Source organism: Nomascus leucogenys, chromosome 15 (genome assembly GCF_006542625.1).
Source record: "Nomascus leucogenys isolate Asia chromosome 15, Asia_NLE_v1, whole genome shotgun sequence".
NCBI classification, from domain to species: Eukaryota; Metazoa; Chordata; class Mammalia; order Primates; family Hylobatidae; genus Nomascus; species Nomascus leucogenys.
The window spans coordinates 68769975-68786944 of record NC_044395.1 but is presented as its reverse complement, the minus strand read 5'-3'; the positions used below and the strand labels follow the sequence as shown (position 1 = coordinate 68786944).

The window sequence follows — 16970 nt, the reverse complement described above, 5'->3', positions numbered from 1 at the left end:
GAGATGGAGTTTTGCCCTTGTTGCCCAGGCTGGAGTGCAGTGGCGTGATCTTGCTCACCGCAACCTCCACCTCCTGGGTTCAAACGATTCTCCTGCCTCAGCCTCCCAAGTAGCTGGGAGTACAGGCATGTGCCACCATACCTGGCTAATTTTTGTAATTTTAGTAGAGACGCGGTTTCTCCATGTTGGTCAGGCTGGTCTCGAACTCCTGACCTCAGGTGATCCGCCCACCTCTGCCTCCCAATATTTCCTAATTTTTATAGTATATGTAAAAATATAAGGTATTGTTTCATATTTTTCATGTTTTTATATATATTTTTCTGAAAAATTATTACATAAACACGGCATAAAATTCAAAAGTTATACAGAAGAAACAATAAAAAGTAAATCTTTTGTCCTGTCCTGTGCCCCACCTAGTACCTTCTCTTCAGTGATAGTAGTTTCTTGGCTGTACCTTCACAAATATTCTAGGTATTTATTATTATTTATTTTCCAGTACACAACAACAGCGTATTATAGACAACATTCTCTCCTGGCTTTTTTCACTTACTCTTTATCCATATTGATATATAGAGGACTGTCTCATTCTGCTTAACAACTGCATGGTATTGTGTTTTATGGATATATCATACTTTGTTTAATTTGTATTCTGGTAATAGTCATTTGGGTTGATTACCGTCTTCATGCTATGATAACCAAGTATTTCAGTACTTATCTATGTACTCATTACATTGTGTCATAACGAGACCAGTTTATTTGTAGGACATATAATGAGGAGTGGAATTCCTGGGTTAAGGGTATGCATATTTGTAATTTTGACAAGCACAAAATTACATAGAGAGGGCTGTACCAACTTAGATGTCTACCAGCAATGTGCGCCTGTGTCACGTTTTCTCTTACTCTGGCCATTCCAGTGTTAGCAACTTTTAAAATTTGTGAATTTGATTTTTAAAAATGACATCGTTTTAATTTACGCTTTATCAGTGAGATCAAGCATCTTTTCACGTTTGTGTGTCTGTGTGTGGGCTGTCTGGTCATATCCTTTACACACTTATGTATCAAATTATTGGCCTTCAAAAAACTGTAGGAATTCTGGGACAAGAATATTAGCCCTTTGTTTGATATGAACTGCAAATATTTTCCCAGTTTTATATTTGTATTGACTATTTGTGTGTGTGTGTAATTTGCCACTCAGATTTTTTAAATGTTGCTAAATTTGTCAGTCTTTTAAAACAACTCCTGGATTCTCAGTTCTTAGAAAGTTCTTCCTCACTCATAAATCATTAAAAACACATTGCTGTGTTTTTTCCCTCATATTTATGTTTTTTTTTTCAGACAAGTTTTTATTCCATGAACAACTTATTTTGGTGCAGGAAACGAAGTAGGAATCCAACATTGTTTCCAAATTACCACTCATTCACTCTTAAGTAATCTATCTTTACTTGCTTGAAAACACAACTTCATCATATTCTAGAATTCTGATATCCATCTTTAAATTGACAAAAACTGTATATATTTCGTACGTTTTGATATATGTATACATTATGAAATTGATTACCACAGTCAGGCTAGTTACATCCATCACCTTACATACTCATTTCTCCTGGTGAGATCTACACCTAGCAATTTTCAAGTATACATTAACTAGTTACCCTGCTGCACAATAGGTCTCCAGAACTTACTCCTCCTGTTTAACTGAAACTTTGTACCCTTGACCAACATCTCCCCATTTATCCCCTCCCTCCAGCCCATGAAACCACCTTTCTCCTCTCTGCTTGTGAGTTCAATTTTGTGATTCCATATCCAAGTGAGATCATGGCTTATTTCACTAGCATAATGTCCTCCAGGTCCATCCATATTGTTGTAAATCAGTTATTTCCTTCTTTTAAGGTTAATAATATTCCATTGTGTAGATGTACCTTTTTTTTTTTTTTTTTTGAGATGAAGTCTCACTCTGTCGCTCAGGCCGGAGTGCAGTCAGTGGCAGAATCTCAGTTCACTGAAATCTCCACTTCCTGGGTTCAAGCCATTCTCACTTCAGCCCCTGAGTAGGTGGGATTACAGGCGCCCGCCAAGATGCCTGGCTAATTTTTGTATTTTTTGTAGAGATGGGGTTTCATCACGTTGGCCAGGCTGGTCAAGAACTTCTGACCTCAAATGATCCACCTGCCTTGGCCTCCCAAAGTGCTGGCATTATAGGCGTGGGCCACCGCTCTCAGCCCTATCTTCTGTTGATGGACACTTGGGTTGATGTCTTGGCTATTGTGAATAATGCTTCAGTGAATGTGGAAGTATCTCTTCAACATACTGATTTCATTTCCTTTGGATCTATACCCAGTAGCGGGGTTGCTGGATCATATGTGTTTTTATTGAGGAAACTCTACATACTGTTTTCCACAATGTCTACTAATTTACATTCACACCAAGTGTAAAAGGGTTCCCTTTTCTCCATACCCTCACCAACACTTGCATTTTGAGTCTACTGAACTATTTGGTTTTATGTTCTTTTATGAACCGGTACCATATTGCTTTAATTACACAGTTCTATAATATATTTTATATCTGGAAGGGCTAGTTTCCCTCTGCAGGGATTTTCTGGAGACATTTTTATTTTTCCATATACATTTAGAAACAGCTTGCCCAGTTCCAAAATAGCTTTGTATTTTATCGTAATTATGACAAACATGTAGTTTAACAGGGAAAATTAACACCTGTTAAAATAATGTTGAGTCTTCTTATTCAAGAACATGATATGCCTTCAAGTGATTACATCTCATGTTTCTCATTAGCATTTTCAAGTTTTCTTCCACCATATCAATTGGGTAGTACTAATTTTTAAAAAACCCTCCTCCTTTCTACTCTCTTTTTTCTTGAGGAAGGATCTTGCTGTCACCCAGGCTGGAGTGCAGTGGTGCGATCTCAGCTCACTGCAACCCCTACCTCTTGGGTTCGAGATTCTTCTGCCTCAGCTTCCCAAGTAGCTGGGACTACAGGTGCATGCCACCATGCCTGGCTAATTTTTGTATTTTTTGTTTTTTTAGTAGAGAGGGGTTTCACCATGTTGGCCAGGCTGGTCTTGAACTCCTGTTCTTGATTAACCCATCTCGACCTCCCAAAGTGCTGGGATTACACGCATGAGCCACTGTGCCTGGCTCCACTTTATCTTCAATGTCTCTATTTTCTCTTGTTTAAATACAATGGCTATTAAGTCTAGAATAAAGCTAACTAATAACACCACACTATGGTCATTAGCTCAGGTTGGGCTATTTATAATATAATCAATACCTATGATGAAACCCCTGACCAACCTCAAACTAGATAATTGCCGATAACAATATAGACTTATTTTACTTGCCATCCTCTTACCACCAAAGTAAACATTATTGGGAATTTTTAGGTTATCATTCTTTTGCTTTTTATCATATATATACTATACACACACTTAATAGTCAATTCTCATTTTTTGCAGATTCTGTATGTGGGAATTTACTTCTTGCTAAAATTTATTTCTAACTCCAATATCAGTACTTGCTGGGCTTTTGCAGCCATTTGCAGACATGCAGCATGTGAAAAAATTTGAATTGCCTGCTCTCCATGTTCCCAGCTGAGGTGGAACAAGGCCTTCTTGTTTCAGCTCTCATAAACAAGTATCCTTTTCAGTCTATTTAGTGCCATGTCTTTTGCATTTTTGTGGATTTTGCTGCTTAAAGTGACCCCCAAGCACAGTGCCAAGTGTTCCTAAGTGCAAGAAAACTGTGATGTGCCTCCTGGAGAAACTGAGGTAAGCTTCATTCAGGAATAAGTTAGTGTTGTGGGCTGAGTTCAGTGTTAATGGGTCAACCATATATGCTAAGGTGTCTTCAAATAGAAACACATGTAACAAGTTTATATACTGATTGGTTGATGAAAATGTGACCAGAGGTTCATAGGAACCCAACCCTGTACTTCCCTTGGGAATAATGGTTCAGTACTCTCTAATCCAGTGTTCATGGTGACTTTATAAAACATAACTACTATAGATAATGAGAATAGACTGTACATATATATATACACGCAGTCATTGCTTAGTATCCGTGGAGGATTGGTTCCAGAACCTCCCTTGGATATAAAAATCCTCTGATGCTCAAGTCCCTAATATGAAGTATTTGGATATAACCTGTGCATACCTTCTCATATACTTTTAAGTCATCTCTAGATTACTTATAATACCTAATACAGTATAAACACTATCTAATACTTGTTGTATTGTTTAGGGAAAAATGACAAGGAAAAATGTCTGTACAGGTTTAGTCCAGACACAATTTTCCCCCCTCAATATTTTCAACCTGTAGTTGGTTGAGTCCATAGATGTGGAATCTGCATAGAGAGACAGCCAACCACATGTCTGAACAAGTTCCACTTGTTTTTGAACTTCTGGGGTATCATAATGTATATGTCTTCTGAGGCCAGCTTTTTTCATTCAACATTCTTATTAACATTCACCTATATTGTTACTCACAGCTGCAGGACAACTGTATGTCCTTGTTTTAGATGTGTCTCCTGTAAACAGTATATGATTGGGGTTTGTTTTAATATTCAATTTTTCCTCGGGCTAGTTTAATACTTATACATTTATTGTAATTACTGATCTATTTGGACTTGTTTTGCCATCTTTTGTTTTATCCACCTTTTCTATGCTTATTTCTCAAATTTAAAATTTTGTTTCTTCCCTATTATCCCACCATCTCTCATCACTATTCATGTAGAGATTATATATACTTCTAGCAATTAACTATTTTGACTCTGATTAACCTTCTTCCCACCATGCTGTCTACTTCTAACCTACTTTTTAACAATCTGGCCTGTCATTATCATTTTGCTGGTAAGATCTGTTTACATTTCCCTACCTGTAAGAAAGTATCTATCATTACTATCCACACTTTATGACTCCCATAACTTGTATTTCCTAAGGTACACATCTCAGAACTGAGTTCCAGGCTGGGGTTCATGTTGCTTATTACTTTCAAACTATTCACCTTTAGGCATCATAGTATCTACCACTTATCTGTGCTTACTACATACCAGGCGCTATTCTCTACAAGTGTTGATTAACCTGACATTTATTAATTCATGGAATCCTCATAATACCCTAATGGACTATGTATGTTTATGATCCATATCTTATGACTCTTATAATTTATCTTTCCTAAGGCTACACATACCTCAGAACTAGGATCCGGGCCTTTTTCATTCCCCATTGCCTTCATTCACCTTTTCACTCCAATATATAATTTCCTGAGTTCTTGAATAATGACTTATTTCTAAGACACACAGTGGCGAGGTGGAACTCCAGGATACCAGAGGAAATGGATGTCTGAAGTTACATCAGACATCTGAAGTACTCTAGCCTACAAGGCCTCTGGGAAATGCCATCTAGTCTTTGCTTAAATTGAGCCACTGGCAGACCTCAATATAACTCAAGGCTCTACCCTCAAGTTACAGATAGCACCTAAGAATTTTCTGAAGTTTTGGGGAAACCTCTTTAATCTTTAACCCACAGATCTTAACTCTGCCTCCCCGAACCAAAGTGGCAAAGAGCTCCATCTTACTATTAATGTATTTTAAGATAGTGACTACACACTCTACTCTTTTAGTTCAGATTAACCATCCAATTTTCTTAGCTATTTTCTCCATGGATTCTTATTTTCATTTCCTGTAGAAATCACATGAATCCTCAGGAAAAGGTTGTTTTGCCAATGGACACCTTTCCATATTGAAAACCAAAAGAACAGTTTGGTAAAACAGGAACATGCCAAACACATAACCAACTTCTCTACCTACAATATTCACTTCCTGGTTTCTGTGTGATCTAAAACATTTTCCTCCCTTCCACCCGGCAATAAACTCACAAAAGATGAAATTAATTTACAAAAGGTAGGCTCTGTTTATTAGAGTCACACACAACTGACTATCTCAGTGTGACTCAAGACCACAAAAAAACCATTTCTCCTTCACTTCTGAGTCCTGGGGTTAAGACCTAGACCAGCAAGTGTACTGCTTGGGGTCTATTCACAGGTTTACAAGTTTTTCATTGAGGGCAATCTGTGACTGTGTGAGGTTGGCCAGGTAGGTCACCATCAACAGGTCCTGGAAGACGAAGAATACACAGTGAGTGGGGGGTTGGGTGGAAAGGAAACAAGAAGGCTAGCTTTGGCTAGCTCTATGGTAGACAATGGGTATGAGGACAGCTGTGGATAAATGACAGCTGGGAGAGACTGAATAAAAGTTAAAAAGGTAGAAGACAGAAAGGAAATGCTTGAGAAGACTTTCTTATCTCTACTAATATACTTAGAGACTAGGGGTGCCTTAGCTGAAACTCATGGATGGAATATAGTGGGGTCTGTGAACTCAGATGGGGAAAATAAGTAATTGCATTTTCATTAACCTCTGAATTTTAGTGTTTCTTTCCATCACGAATTTAGACAGTAAGTCACAGTAGTATCAGCAGTAAATGAGACAATGGAATCATGGGAGAAGGAAGGAAGTCTCCAACCATGCATAACACACCTCTTCCTTCCTCCCAACCTGGACTTCAATGGGGCTATAGGTGAAGCCCTGTCTCTATCCTACTCCAGGTCACCTCACCCAACTCTTTTCACATTTGAGTGTATGTGCTGAGGTGGGGGAAGAAAGCAGGCAAGAAGGGGCTCTGGAAGGGCACTCACATTGATGTTGCTGTTGAGCATGGTCTCGAAGTCATCGGGAACTATTTTCGGTACTTGATTAACCAGGCTCATCAGGAAGCGGCCCACAGTATTGTCAGCTGACACCTTTCCAGACTGAGTACCAAAACAAAGACTCAATGAGGCAGTTAATTATAACCACTGGGCCCTACCATTTCATCAGCACGTGCCTCAGTGATCCCAGGATGGAGAACTATGTCCTCCCCCTTTGTTTTTTCTTTCCCCTCTCACCAGTACATCCTCTGCATATTGCAACACTGTGCTCAGGGCATCCTGGATGCGAGCTGATGCCCCTCCTACTTGCTGCAAGTCACTTGAGAGTCCAATCACTCTGTTGGGGCTAAAGCAGGTCTTCATGATCAGGTCAACTGTGGAAGTTGGTTGGCAGGGTGGCAGTGGCAGTGGTGGGCAGTGAGAGAATTCGGTCATCCCAAAAGGTAAGAGATGGTCTTAACGTCCTGCTAACTGTTTCCCACCTCCCCTTAGACTCAGTCTGCTCAGTCACACTTCCGGCTGTGCCCTTACCAGCTTTTCTTCCTCCTAATAGAGCTCAACTCCTTTTACCTGGTATGCTCATCACGGGTTTTGATCTCATGTCAATGGTATGTGGCCTCTGGTGCTGATAATTTCCCACCTTTAACAGTTTCTCAAATAATTCCTTAAATCCCATTTATACAAGAGATGACTGTGACTTCTAGTCTTCACAAACCTTAGATCAATAGTCCCTTTTTAAACCACCCAAGGCCTCCATCCATGTTGCAGAACAGCAGCCCCCTTCCCTGAAAATGCCTATGACCTCTCGAGAGTGTACGGAAAGGTTACTCACCTCCGATGCGTTCAGTGTCATAGTATGCGTATTTCACTGTCAGAGGTGTGAACATCACTCCCATAGTCCTCCCAGGGACACCCATTAAAGTGCTGAGGAAGGAGAAGCCAAGGTAAACAGATGGCCTTGGGAGAGGGTTTCCATGTCTATTCTGGGCTGAGAACGCAGATACAGCAGGAATATAGCTCTCAAGGTTCTGAGATAGGAAGGGTGGGACCAAATGAACCCCAGAGGTCTCACGGGAGCAAAAGTTACTTTCTCCCCTTAGCTTGTCCCACATACCAAACCCTTGATCTGTAAGGGAGACCTTTGCATTTGGCCTGGTCCCTTTAGAGCACTACTTCACACATAGTGCAGTGTCAGTGACGAGAGGACAGGACTCAATCACCCCGTGGAGCTGGCTGTCTAGACAGCTGCCCACCATGGAAAGGAGACAGAGACAAATCTTTTCTGGGACTAAGCCCTTCATCAGCATTGAAAAAGGAAACCAACTCCTGCCGACCAAATTAGATTGGGTGCTATAAGTAATCTCACTAAAGGTATTGTTTTTACTATGTCAATTATATACCTGGATCTATACTTTACTATGTCAACTATATATATCTTTATCTATCTACATATATATACGTATATACAGTTGGATCTTATATATATATACTGTATATACTGGATCCACATATATATATACTGGATCTTGAGGAGTCTGAAATACCCGGGAAGGTTAAGAAGTCAGGCAATGGCTAGTGCTTAGTGGTATGCCAACTGGCTCATAAAGATTTGGCGTCCACCATCTTTGTCTTACTGTGTAAGAATTAACTGGCTATGTCAGTGTCAGACACAGAACCAGCACAAAATCAACAGCCTAATAGATGCACTAACAGCTGCCTTCCCTCTGAACATGGTCTTTCCAACTCCCACAGCTGCTTCCTCAGCACGCCACCAGGGCCTTTCCCAACATCCCCCATAACTGGCATTTTAACCACCTGCAAGCTCAACGTGTTCACTGTAATGTCATTGTCATTAAAACTGCACTCGATCCTGGGTTAATAAATGTGTTCAAAATAAGGACCGTCATCCTTATAATCTGTATTACCCTGAGTGCTGTGCTGAATTCTAGAGATAATGACAAACTAATGGGTAATTCAGAAAAGTGATGAATGTGGTGAAGGATCATGACAAGAATACCATGTGATGATTGGCTGGAGGACCTATGGAATAGTTAGGTCCTACAAAAGATGACTTGATAGTTTGCTCAAATACTTAAAAGGGCAATGAGTAGAAACTGGAGTACAACTAGGATCAGCGGTAGAAATTACAGGAACAGATTTTGTTTCAGAGTGAAACCTTTTCAATAACTGTTGAGAGAGAGGAACAGGCTTCCTAAGGACACAGCAAGTTACACATGAAGTAATAACCTTGCTTGGGGTGGGGGAGGGATGGCATCTGGGCATGGTTTTACGCCCTTGTAGCCCAAGACTGTGGTCACCTGACATAGGCTTTGATGCTCATGCGGCCATTCTGGAGACTTGTGTCCACAGTGAGGTGGATGGGGTTGGGGGCCTCTCGGCTGTAGTACTCATGGATCAGCACAGAGTGCTCTGTGATGTCATGGCCTGTAGCGTACCTGTGAAATGGAACACAGTGGTGGACTCATGTCTACATGTGACATCAATACCAAACACAACAGTGGCATGGGTGTCTTTAGGGTACCCGATACCTCTATGGTAGGGATACCTCGTGATACCAAATGCCAAGAACAATACACACACTGAAAACTATGTCAAATAAAATCAAAGGCTGACTTAGTGCTGCTGAAAAATTCCAAGTCTCTTACGAGGTAATTCAAAATATCCTGGCCCCACAGGATCAGAACCACCAGCAAAACCCACTGAATTCACAGTTCCCACAGGTAACACACTTTACTTTTGTTTTTTAGAGGCAGGGTCTCACTCTGTCACTCAGGCTGGAGTGCAGTGGCAAGGCATGATCATAGCTCACTGCAGCTTCAAATTCCTGGCCTCAAGTGATCCTCCAGCCTCAGCCTCCTGAGTAGCTAGGACTATAGGTGTGTGTCATCATGCCTGGCTAAGTTTTTAAAAAATGTTTTTGTAGAGACAGGGTTTCACTATTTTGCTCAGGCTGTTCTTGAACTACTGGGCTCAAGTGGTCCTCCTGCCTCAGCCTCCCAGCTGGGATTACAGGCATTGAGCCACTGCTCGCAGTCAGTAATACACTTGCAGTATTCTTGCCTCCAAAAGGAAGAGGATAAGATCCAGTCCAGTAGCAAAAGACACCGGCAATCACAGAGAGACCTTCCATTAGCCCCAGTCGCCACCTCCCCAACTTACCAGCCCAGGATGAGCTCATTTGGAGAAACTTTTTTATGCAGTTCATACATATTCTTAGCAAATTCCATGTCAACAGCCACCTAAGAGGGAAGGCAGGAAAGCAAGCTAAGAAGCCAGAAGTCCAAAGAAAAATTTGTTAAAAAGGACAAGAGGCCACCCCCAATAAACAGAAGAGGCCCAGGAAGTACATACAAATGGGAAGAAGCTCCTTGGCTACAGGAGCTCTAGTTATGAGTGTGGAAGGGGCCGTGAGGGGAGCCTAGCAAATGAACAGCTAAAAACTGCAGAGGGACAGCTTGGATTCCCACTCACTTCATCTTCTGACTCATTGTGCGGCACTGAAAAGCAATTGGTGACCTCCACTGAGTGTTTGTCGACAGTTCCTGTGAAAGAGAGAATCGTCCATGTGTTATATAATCCTAGGGATCCCAACAACCTCTACTTTTGAAATGCTTTTGATGATCTCTTCAATGTCAATGAACACCTAACTGAACTCATTAGCTCCAAGTTTAGTCCGGTGCATCAATGGGACCAGAATTCTCCAGGGAACTGAAACTCTGGTGTGATCGCCAACTTCTCCCCCTAATCATCACCAAATAGGGTTTATTCTTCCTTTACAAGGTTTCCTTTTGCCTGTTACTCTCCACTACTAGCCTATTCCAGACCTTCACTCTATGGCCTTTGTTTCTCAGCCTCTACACTTTCTCCCTGTAATTTAATCTGCAGAGCTACCTGGAAGATTTTAACGGTTAAACAGACTGCTAATACAGTGGCCAAGTTTCAGACACTGAGACGTCGGGAGCTTCATCTGTACCTCCCTTTAGCCATCTGGTCCCATGGTCAGTCTTAACCTTATCATCATCCAGAAATCTATCTGTGAACCTTAGAAGTCAGTCTTTTACCACAAACTTTTGTTCTAGTTCTGATACCTTTATTTCCATTATATTTCTTTTTTTTTTTTTCTTCTGAGACGAACTCTTGCTGTCGCCCAGGCTGGAGTGCAGTGGTGCAATCTCGGCTCACTGCAACCTCTGCCTCCAGGGTTCAAGCGATTCTCCTGCCTCAGCTTCCCGAGTAGCTGAGACTACAGGTGCACACCACCACGCCCAGCTAATTTTTGTATTTTTAGTAGAGACGGGGTTTCACCATGTTGGCCAGGCTGGTCTTGAACTCCTGACCTCAAGTGATCTGCCTGCCTCAGCCTCCCAAAGTGCTGGGATTACAAGCGTGAGCCACGGTGCCCAGGCTATATTTCTTTTATTTGTTTATTAATTATTTATTTATTTATTCCCACTACATTTGTTTCTTGACCTAAGACCACTAGGTTGAGTTTTCCATTCTCTTCTAATCTATTGAAACCTCCTACCCCAAGATTTAAAAGTTTCCCTCTCCACCAGAAACCACAGTGTTGTCTGTATCTACCACTGTTTGTCTAATTCCAACTCACTATGGTTTCTGCTCCCTTCACTGAAACTATGTCCCTAAACCAAATGCACATATATCCTATTATCTTATTTGACCTCTCATTAGCGTTGAACAGACTTGATCACTTACTTCCCATCTTAAAACTTTCCTTCTAGTTTTCTTCCTACCTTTCTAATCTTCCTTGTTGGCTACTTCTTCCTGACTTTTTAGGTTTTTAGGGTTTTGTCTTTGTTCTCTTGTCTTTTTACTCAATGTTCCTTTTCTAGGCCAGGCCCTGATCTAGAAATGTTTTCTGTGAATAAAGTTTACATGTCAACTTTTTTTATGGCTGCTTTCTTGCTACAAAGGCAGAATTAAGTAGTTGTGATACAGACTGCACACAAAGCCTAAAATATTTACTGTCTGGACCTTTATAGAAAGTTTGCCAATCCCTGCTTTAGGTGATCTCATCCAATTTTATGGGTTCAATTACCTTCTATATTCCAATGACATAATTCCTAACCTGACATACTTGCCCACATCTCTTTTGCACTCCAGACCTTTATATTCTATTTTCTACTTGAAAACTCCACCGGAATGCTCACTGAGCACCTCAAAACGAATACATCCCAGACTGAAGTCAACCCCTACCTTCCCTTTCTTCTTCCACACTTAACCAAAGATGACAAGTCATCCCTGATATTTCCTTCTAATCCCTCACTTCTGATCACACCGAGTCCTACCAACTCTATTTCCTATCTCTCAACTCACTCACTCCAGAGTGATTTTTAATTCCTATTCAGTGTTAGCTGAAATGCTCAGGAGCTTCCCCAAAGAGCTTCAAATGAGGTTAGACTTCCATTTTGTCTTCTCAGGGATCCAGGTAATTCCCTTCACAGCACTTTACACTTGTAATTATTTAACACTTCTTAGGGCTCTGCCCTCTGCTAGCTTCATTTCCTGCTCTACCTCCTGTCACCTACATTCCTCTAATACTGAATGTTTCAGACAGTGGATTTACCAGGCTTTTTTATACTTCTTGTAGTTGCTTTAATGCCCAGCTCAAACGTCATCTTTTTTGTGAACTTTTCCCCAACCTTCTGAAACAGTTAAGTCTTCTGTATTTCCATGCCACCATGACACCCTTCTATTAGAACATTTATCATATTACATTCTAATTATTTGCATTTAAGAGTATATTTCTATCTTGAGTTTAAGGTTACAGGAGAGCTCACTTTATTACACTTTGAATTCTAAACACCTTAACAGTTTTATGGTACAAAAAAAGCACTAATGACTTCATTTAAACAAATGAAATGTTTTGTGAATATCTAAGGAAATCAGTTCACAGCAAGCAGAATCTATTCTTCATTCTTCTGTAAGTACTGCCTCTATAACACCTATAACACTGTACCATGATTCCAGTCTGGAAGAGCATCTGAGGATGTAGATTAGAATATACCTGGTCTGATTGGATCAATGGAATATTTGGGGTGCTAAAGCATAAATCAGGGGTAATGAATTGTTCCTTTAAATAGCTCTAGCGAGCTTGGAAAATTAGAAAGTGCAGCCAAAAGAGTATTTGCTGAGTGCCAGGTCAGTGATGCAAAAATAATCTATTACAGAAGCTCAGAGCAGGACACAGTTACAGAACACCATCATGCTGTGGAAGGTTAAGAATGGAGTGAGGGTCCGGGTATGGGATGTAGGACTGGCACTTAATGCTGTTGCTGGGAACCTGAAAGGTAAGTAGAGCTTAAACAAATGAAGGACAGCAGGGAAAACACTTGTGGCAAAGAGAACGCAAAAGCTTGGTCTGAAAAAAGACAAGCAATGTTCAGAAGATATGAATTTAAGTTTCTGTAAAATGCTATACTGTCAAAGATAGATAAAGGAGAGAAAATGTGTGTCTGTATGCATTTGGGTGGTCCAGGCCTGATGTGGTGAATGGCAACTAATAGCTGTACCTAATGTGTGCCAGCACTGTCAGAAGTTTTTAATTTAGCTCTCACAAAGACTAAGTCTAAAGTAGCTCCTGACAGAACAGATTTTAGGTAATCTGCCCCAAGTCACATGTCAAATGTTTTGTGAAGTCTGCTTACAAATCTTGTCTGCTTTGCAATATACCAATTGTCTTCTATGGTGTAAGAACTAGTACATGTTCAAGAGTAAGAAAGAGAAAGGATGCTTGTAAATAAAGTGGATTCACAAAGCTATTTAAAATCTGGCACTAAGATGGAATGGAAACGAATTTCATGGGACCAGCATAGCCTCCAGAAAAGAATTTATCAACAATCCCTCTTTAGTGCTTCTCCATTTTACAAACTACTTTAACATAAAATATCTATTCCCCAAATTTGGAACGCAGGCAGAGAATGGGTCATTCTTCGACCTGAAGGTTAAGGGCAGAAATATAAACAGATAATACAACTGAGTCCAAATGGAAAATGGGGGAACAGGGTTTCTCACATTAGGTACTAATATTAGGGGACACTGAGGGACAGAGATCAGGCTCAGACGTTTAGGACAGCAGAATACTATAAAATCCCAAGTGGGTTCCAGCCAAACCGGTTTACTTGTTGCGAGGAATGTCTTTTTACAAACGTCCCCACTCCTTTGACAACTGGTTAGAAAACTTTGTCAATACCTGGAAAACAATGACATTTAGTCAGTGGTTAAGGGAGAAATATGTGGTCACTGGTATAGGGAGTCAAGGGTTCCTGACTTCCCACTCGGCGTGTGAACTCATTTTTGGTAGATGCGGCTCATCATACTTGCCATAAACTGCTGCTGGGAACATTAAAAAATGTAAATCACTGGCATAAAATACTCAGTAAATGACACAACTACTCCTTGTGTAGTTTATGTCGCTTAAAGTGATAGCAATCCGGCAGGAAAGACAGGAGAGATGCAAGTGCTTGAGAAGATAAGTCATAGCAAAAAGTAGGATGCAGATATAGATTAAGAGGTCATTGGGGATGGGAGGAAAGGACGGTAGGACGCCAGGAATTAAAGAACTAATGAGATAGGGGAGGGAGATAAATGAGAAGTGGGAGGAAAAAAAGAATGTTAACTTTCTATGACCACTCACCCAACAGGGTCCCGATAACTCGGGCAGCACCCTCGTTGCGTCTCTCGTAGCTGTCCACAATGGAGGCCAAAATGACTGGGTGCAGCCTGACCACGCGGCCGCCGGGGAAGGGCCCTGGAAGAGCAGGACCAGGCAGAGCGGGCGCTGGGGTCTGCGCTGGAGCTTGCGCTGAGGCCGGGGTCTGGCCAGGAGCCGAAGTTGTAGCCGCTGCTGTCGCAGGGTCTGAGCATGAGGCTGGAGCCGCAGCGGGAACCGGAGCCGCAGCGGGAACCGGAGCCGCAGCCGGTGCTGGCGTTGGCGCTGGAACTGAGGCTGGGACCGAGGCTGGGGCCGCCGCCGAGACTGGCGCTGGCGTGGCCACAGGAGCACTTGCTGGTACCGCCGGTGTGGCCATCTTGTCGAGAAAGAAGTAAGCAGGAGCGGAAATGACAGCATTCATGAATATCAGGAGATTGATAGGCTGAATATACACCACGTGAACTAGAGCTTTTTGCTTATTGGTTACTGGTGATACTTCCCGGAGCACTGAAATGGTCCCGCCGTTGGTAATTTCTTCCGGAATTTGTGCTCTCTGCTTTTGGCCGGAGGAGCACTGAGGAAAACCTGGGCTAAGTAGTTCCGGATAAACTTGGGACGGAGTTCGAAGAGAAACACTTTGTGCAGCTGCCGCCAGGTGGAACCAGAAAGCAGTGCGGAGGTCGAAATTCGTGTTTTAGACTTAAATGAGATAATGGATGTCAAAGTGCCTTTAAAAAGGATTTTAGGCCGGGCGCGGTGGCTCACGCTTGTAATCCCAGCACTTTGGGAGGCCGAGGCGGGCGGATCACGAGGTCAGGAGATCGAGACCACGGTGTAAACCCCGTCTCTACTAAAAATACAAAAAATTAGCCGGGCGTGGTGGCGGGCGCCTGTAGTCCCAGCTACTCGGAGAGGCTGAGGCAGGAGAATGGCGTGAACCCGGGAGGCGGAGCTTGCAGGGAGCCGAGATTGCGCCACTGCACTCCAGCCTGGGCGACAGAGCGAGACTCCGTCTCAAAAAAAAAAAAAAAAAAAAAAAGGATTTTAAGACCAGGCGCGGTGTCTCACGCCTGTAATCTCAGCACTTTGGCAGACCGAGGCAGAAGGATCGTTTGAGCTCAGGAGCTTGAGGCTGCAATGAGTGAGAAGGAGAACTTAGCTGGATTTCTCCTGCTGCTTTGAGAATAGACTGGAGGGTGGGGAGAGGTGAGGAAAGAGAGGCGAGAGAGGGAAAAGCAGGGAGACCTGCTGGGAGGCCACTAGGTAATCTAAGTGAGAGATGATGGTGGCTGGGACCAGGCTGGTAGCAATAGAAGTTCTGAGAAGTGGGAAGATTATGGATATATTTTGAAGGTAGTTTCAATAGGGTTTCCTGAGAAATTGTATATGAGGTGTGAAAGGAGTCAAGGAGGACTGCAATTTTTTTTTTTTTGTACTGAGCGATTAGTAGGATGAAGTCACCATCAATTGAGATAGCAAAAGCTGTAGGTAGAGCAGGTTTTGGGGAAAAGATCCTGATTTCATTTCTGAATGTGTCACCTTTGAGATGTCCATTAGACATTCAAATGGAGTTGTAATAAGCTGTATAAACTAGTCTGTACTTTAGGAGAGGATTATATGAGGTATTGCCTTGTACAGCTCTTAGCACATGCCTGATATACAGTAGTTACTATATCATCACTATGTGATGGAGGGAGCTCTGACCGTAACCCACTGTGTAACTTGGGACAATCTACAAGTTTTTTTCTGAGCCTCAATTTCCTTCTTGGTATAATGGGTATAATGGGGATGATAACATCTGCCTGTAAAGACAAAACAAAACAAAACACCAAAAAAACTGTCAACTCCCTTAATTAGGTCAAGTCCTAGTGTCCAGTTGGCAAGTGGATAGGTGAGGTTGAACTTCTTATCCCTGATTCTATGCCCAAAAGTTGATTTCTCCTTGGAGAAATCTCCCATTATTAGAATTCACATGACCCTGCTCCCCTGTAAATGCTCTGCGTAGACATGCATTCTTTCTTTTAGTTGCCCAAAACACAGGTGAACAGCCAAACAGAAGAAGATTGAAAAGTAACTCTTGGATTTGATGACCTGGAGTCTTTAGCAACCCTAGTAGAGCAACGTCAGTGGGACTGAGTGTGGGGTGGGCACAGAAACTAGAAATCTGGTGTGAGAGAATGGCCAGTCTGAACTGAAAGCAGCAAGTGCCAGCTTTTCTTTCAGGAAGTTGTCTGGGAAGGAAAGGAGACATTTAAGGAAATAGCCAGGGAAACAGCAGGATTGAGAGGCAGACAATTTAGGATGGAAGTGTTTCAAGTATATTTTAAACTGAGGATAAGGATATAGATGAGAGAGAGATATTAAATATACAAGTACAAGTGTGAAAAAATATCTGATGAAACAGGGCAAAAGGTGGACCCACACTGAGAAGCCTAGATGGTCTTGCACAGGCTGAGAGGCATGCTGGAGAGACTGCCCAGGGCCCTGGCCTCCCTTTTGGGTGCTTAGTAGGGGTCTGCCTGAGTCAAGGCCAGTCCATTGAGATCATCTCATGGGAAAAA

General features: G+C 42.0%; 1 protein-coding gene across 2 annotated transcripts; it reads right to left on the bottom strand.

Moving 5' to 3' along the window:
- Positions 1 to 5899: 5899 nt before the first annotated feature.
- On the bottom strand, positions 5900 to 14814 carry EIF3F (eukaryotic translation initiation factor 3 subunit F). Of its 2 annotated transcripts, XM_030828837.1 has the most exons (9): positions 14675 to 14799; positions 14392 to 14638; positions 10209 to 10279; positions 9897 to 9976; positions 9035 to 9172; positions 7549 to 7640; positions 6954 to 7090; positions 6705 to 6818; positions 5900 to 6126 (listed from the first exon to the last, which is right to left on the bottom strand). In XM_030828837.1, exons 1-9 carry the CDS (start codon positions 14783 to 14785, stop codon positions 6049 to 6051), a joined length of 1068 nt encoding a protein of 355 aa, XP_030684697.1. In that variant the 5' UTR covers positions 14786 to 14799; the 3' UTR covers positions 5900 to 6048. The 2 variants fall into 2 exon arrangements, with proteins under 2 accessions (XP_030684697.1, XP_003254945.4); XM_003254897.4 differs by having other exon boundaries at positions 14392 to 14814.
- Positions 14815 to 16970: the final 2156 nt, after the last annotated feature.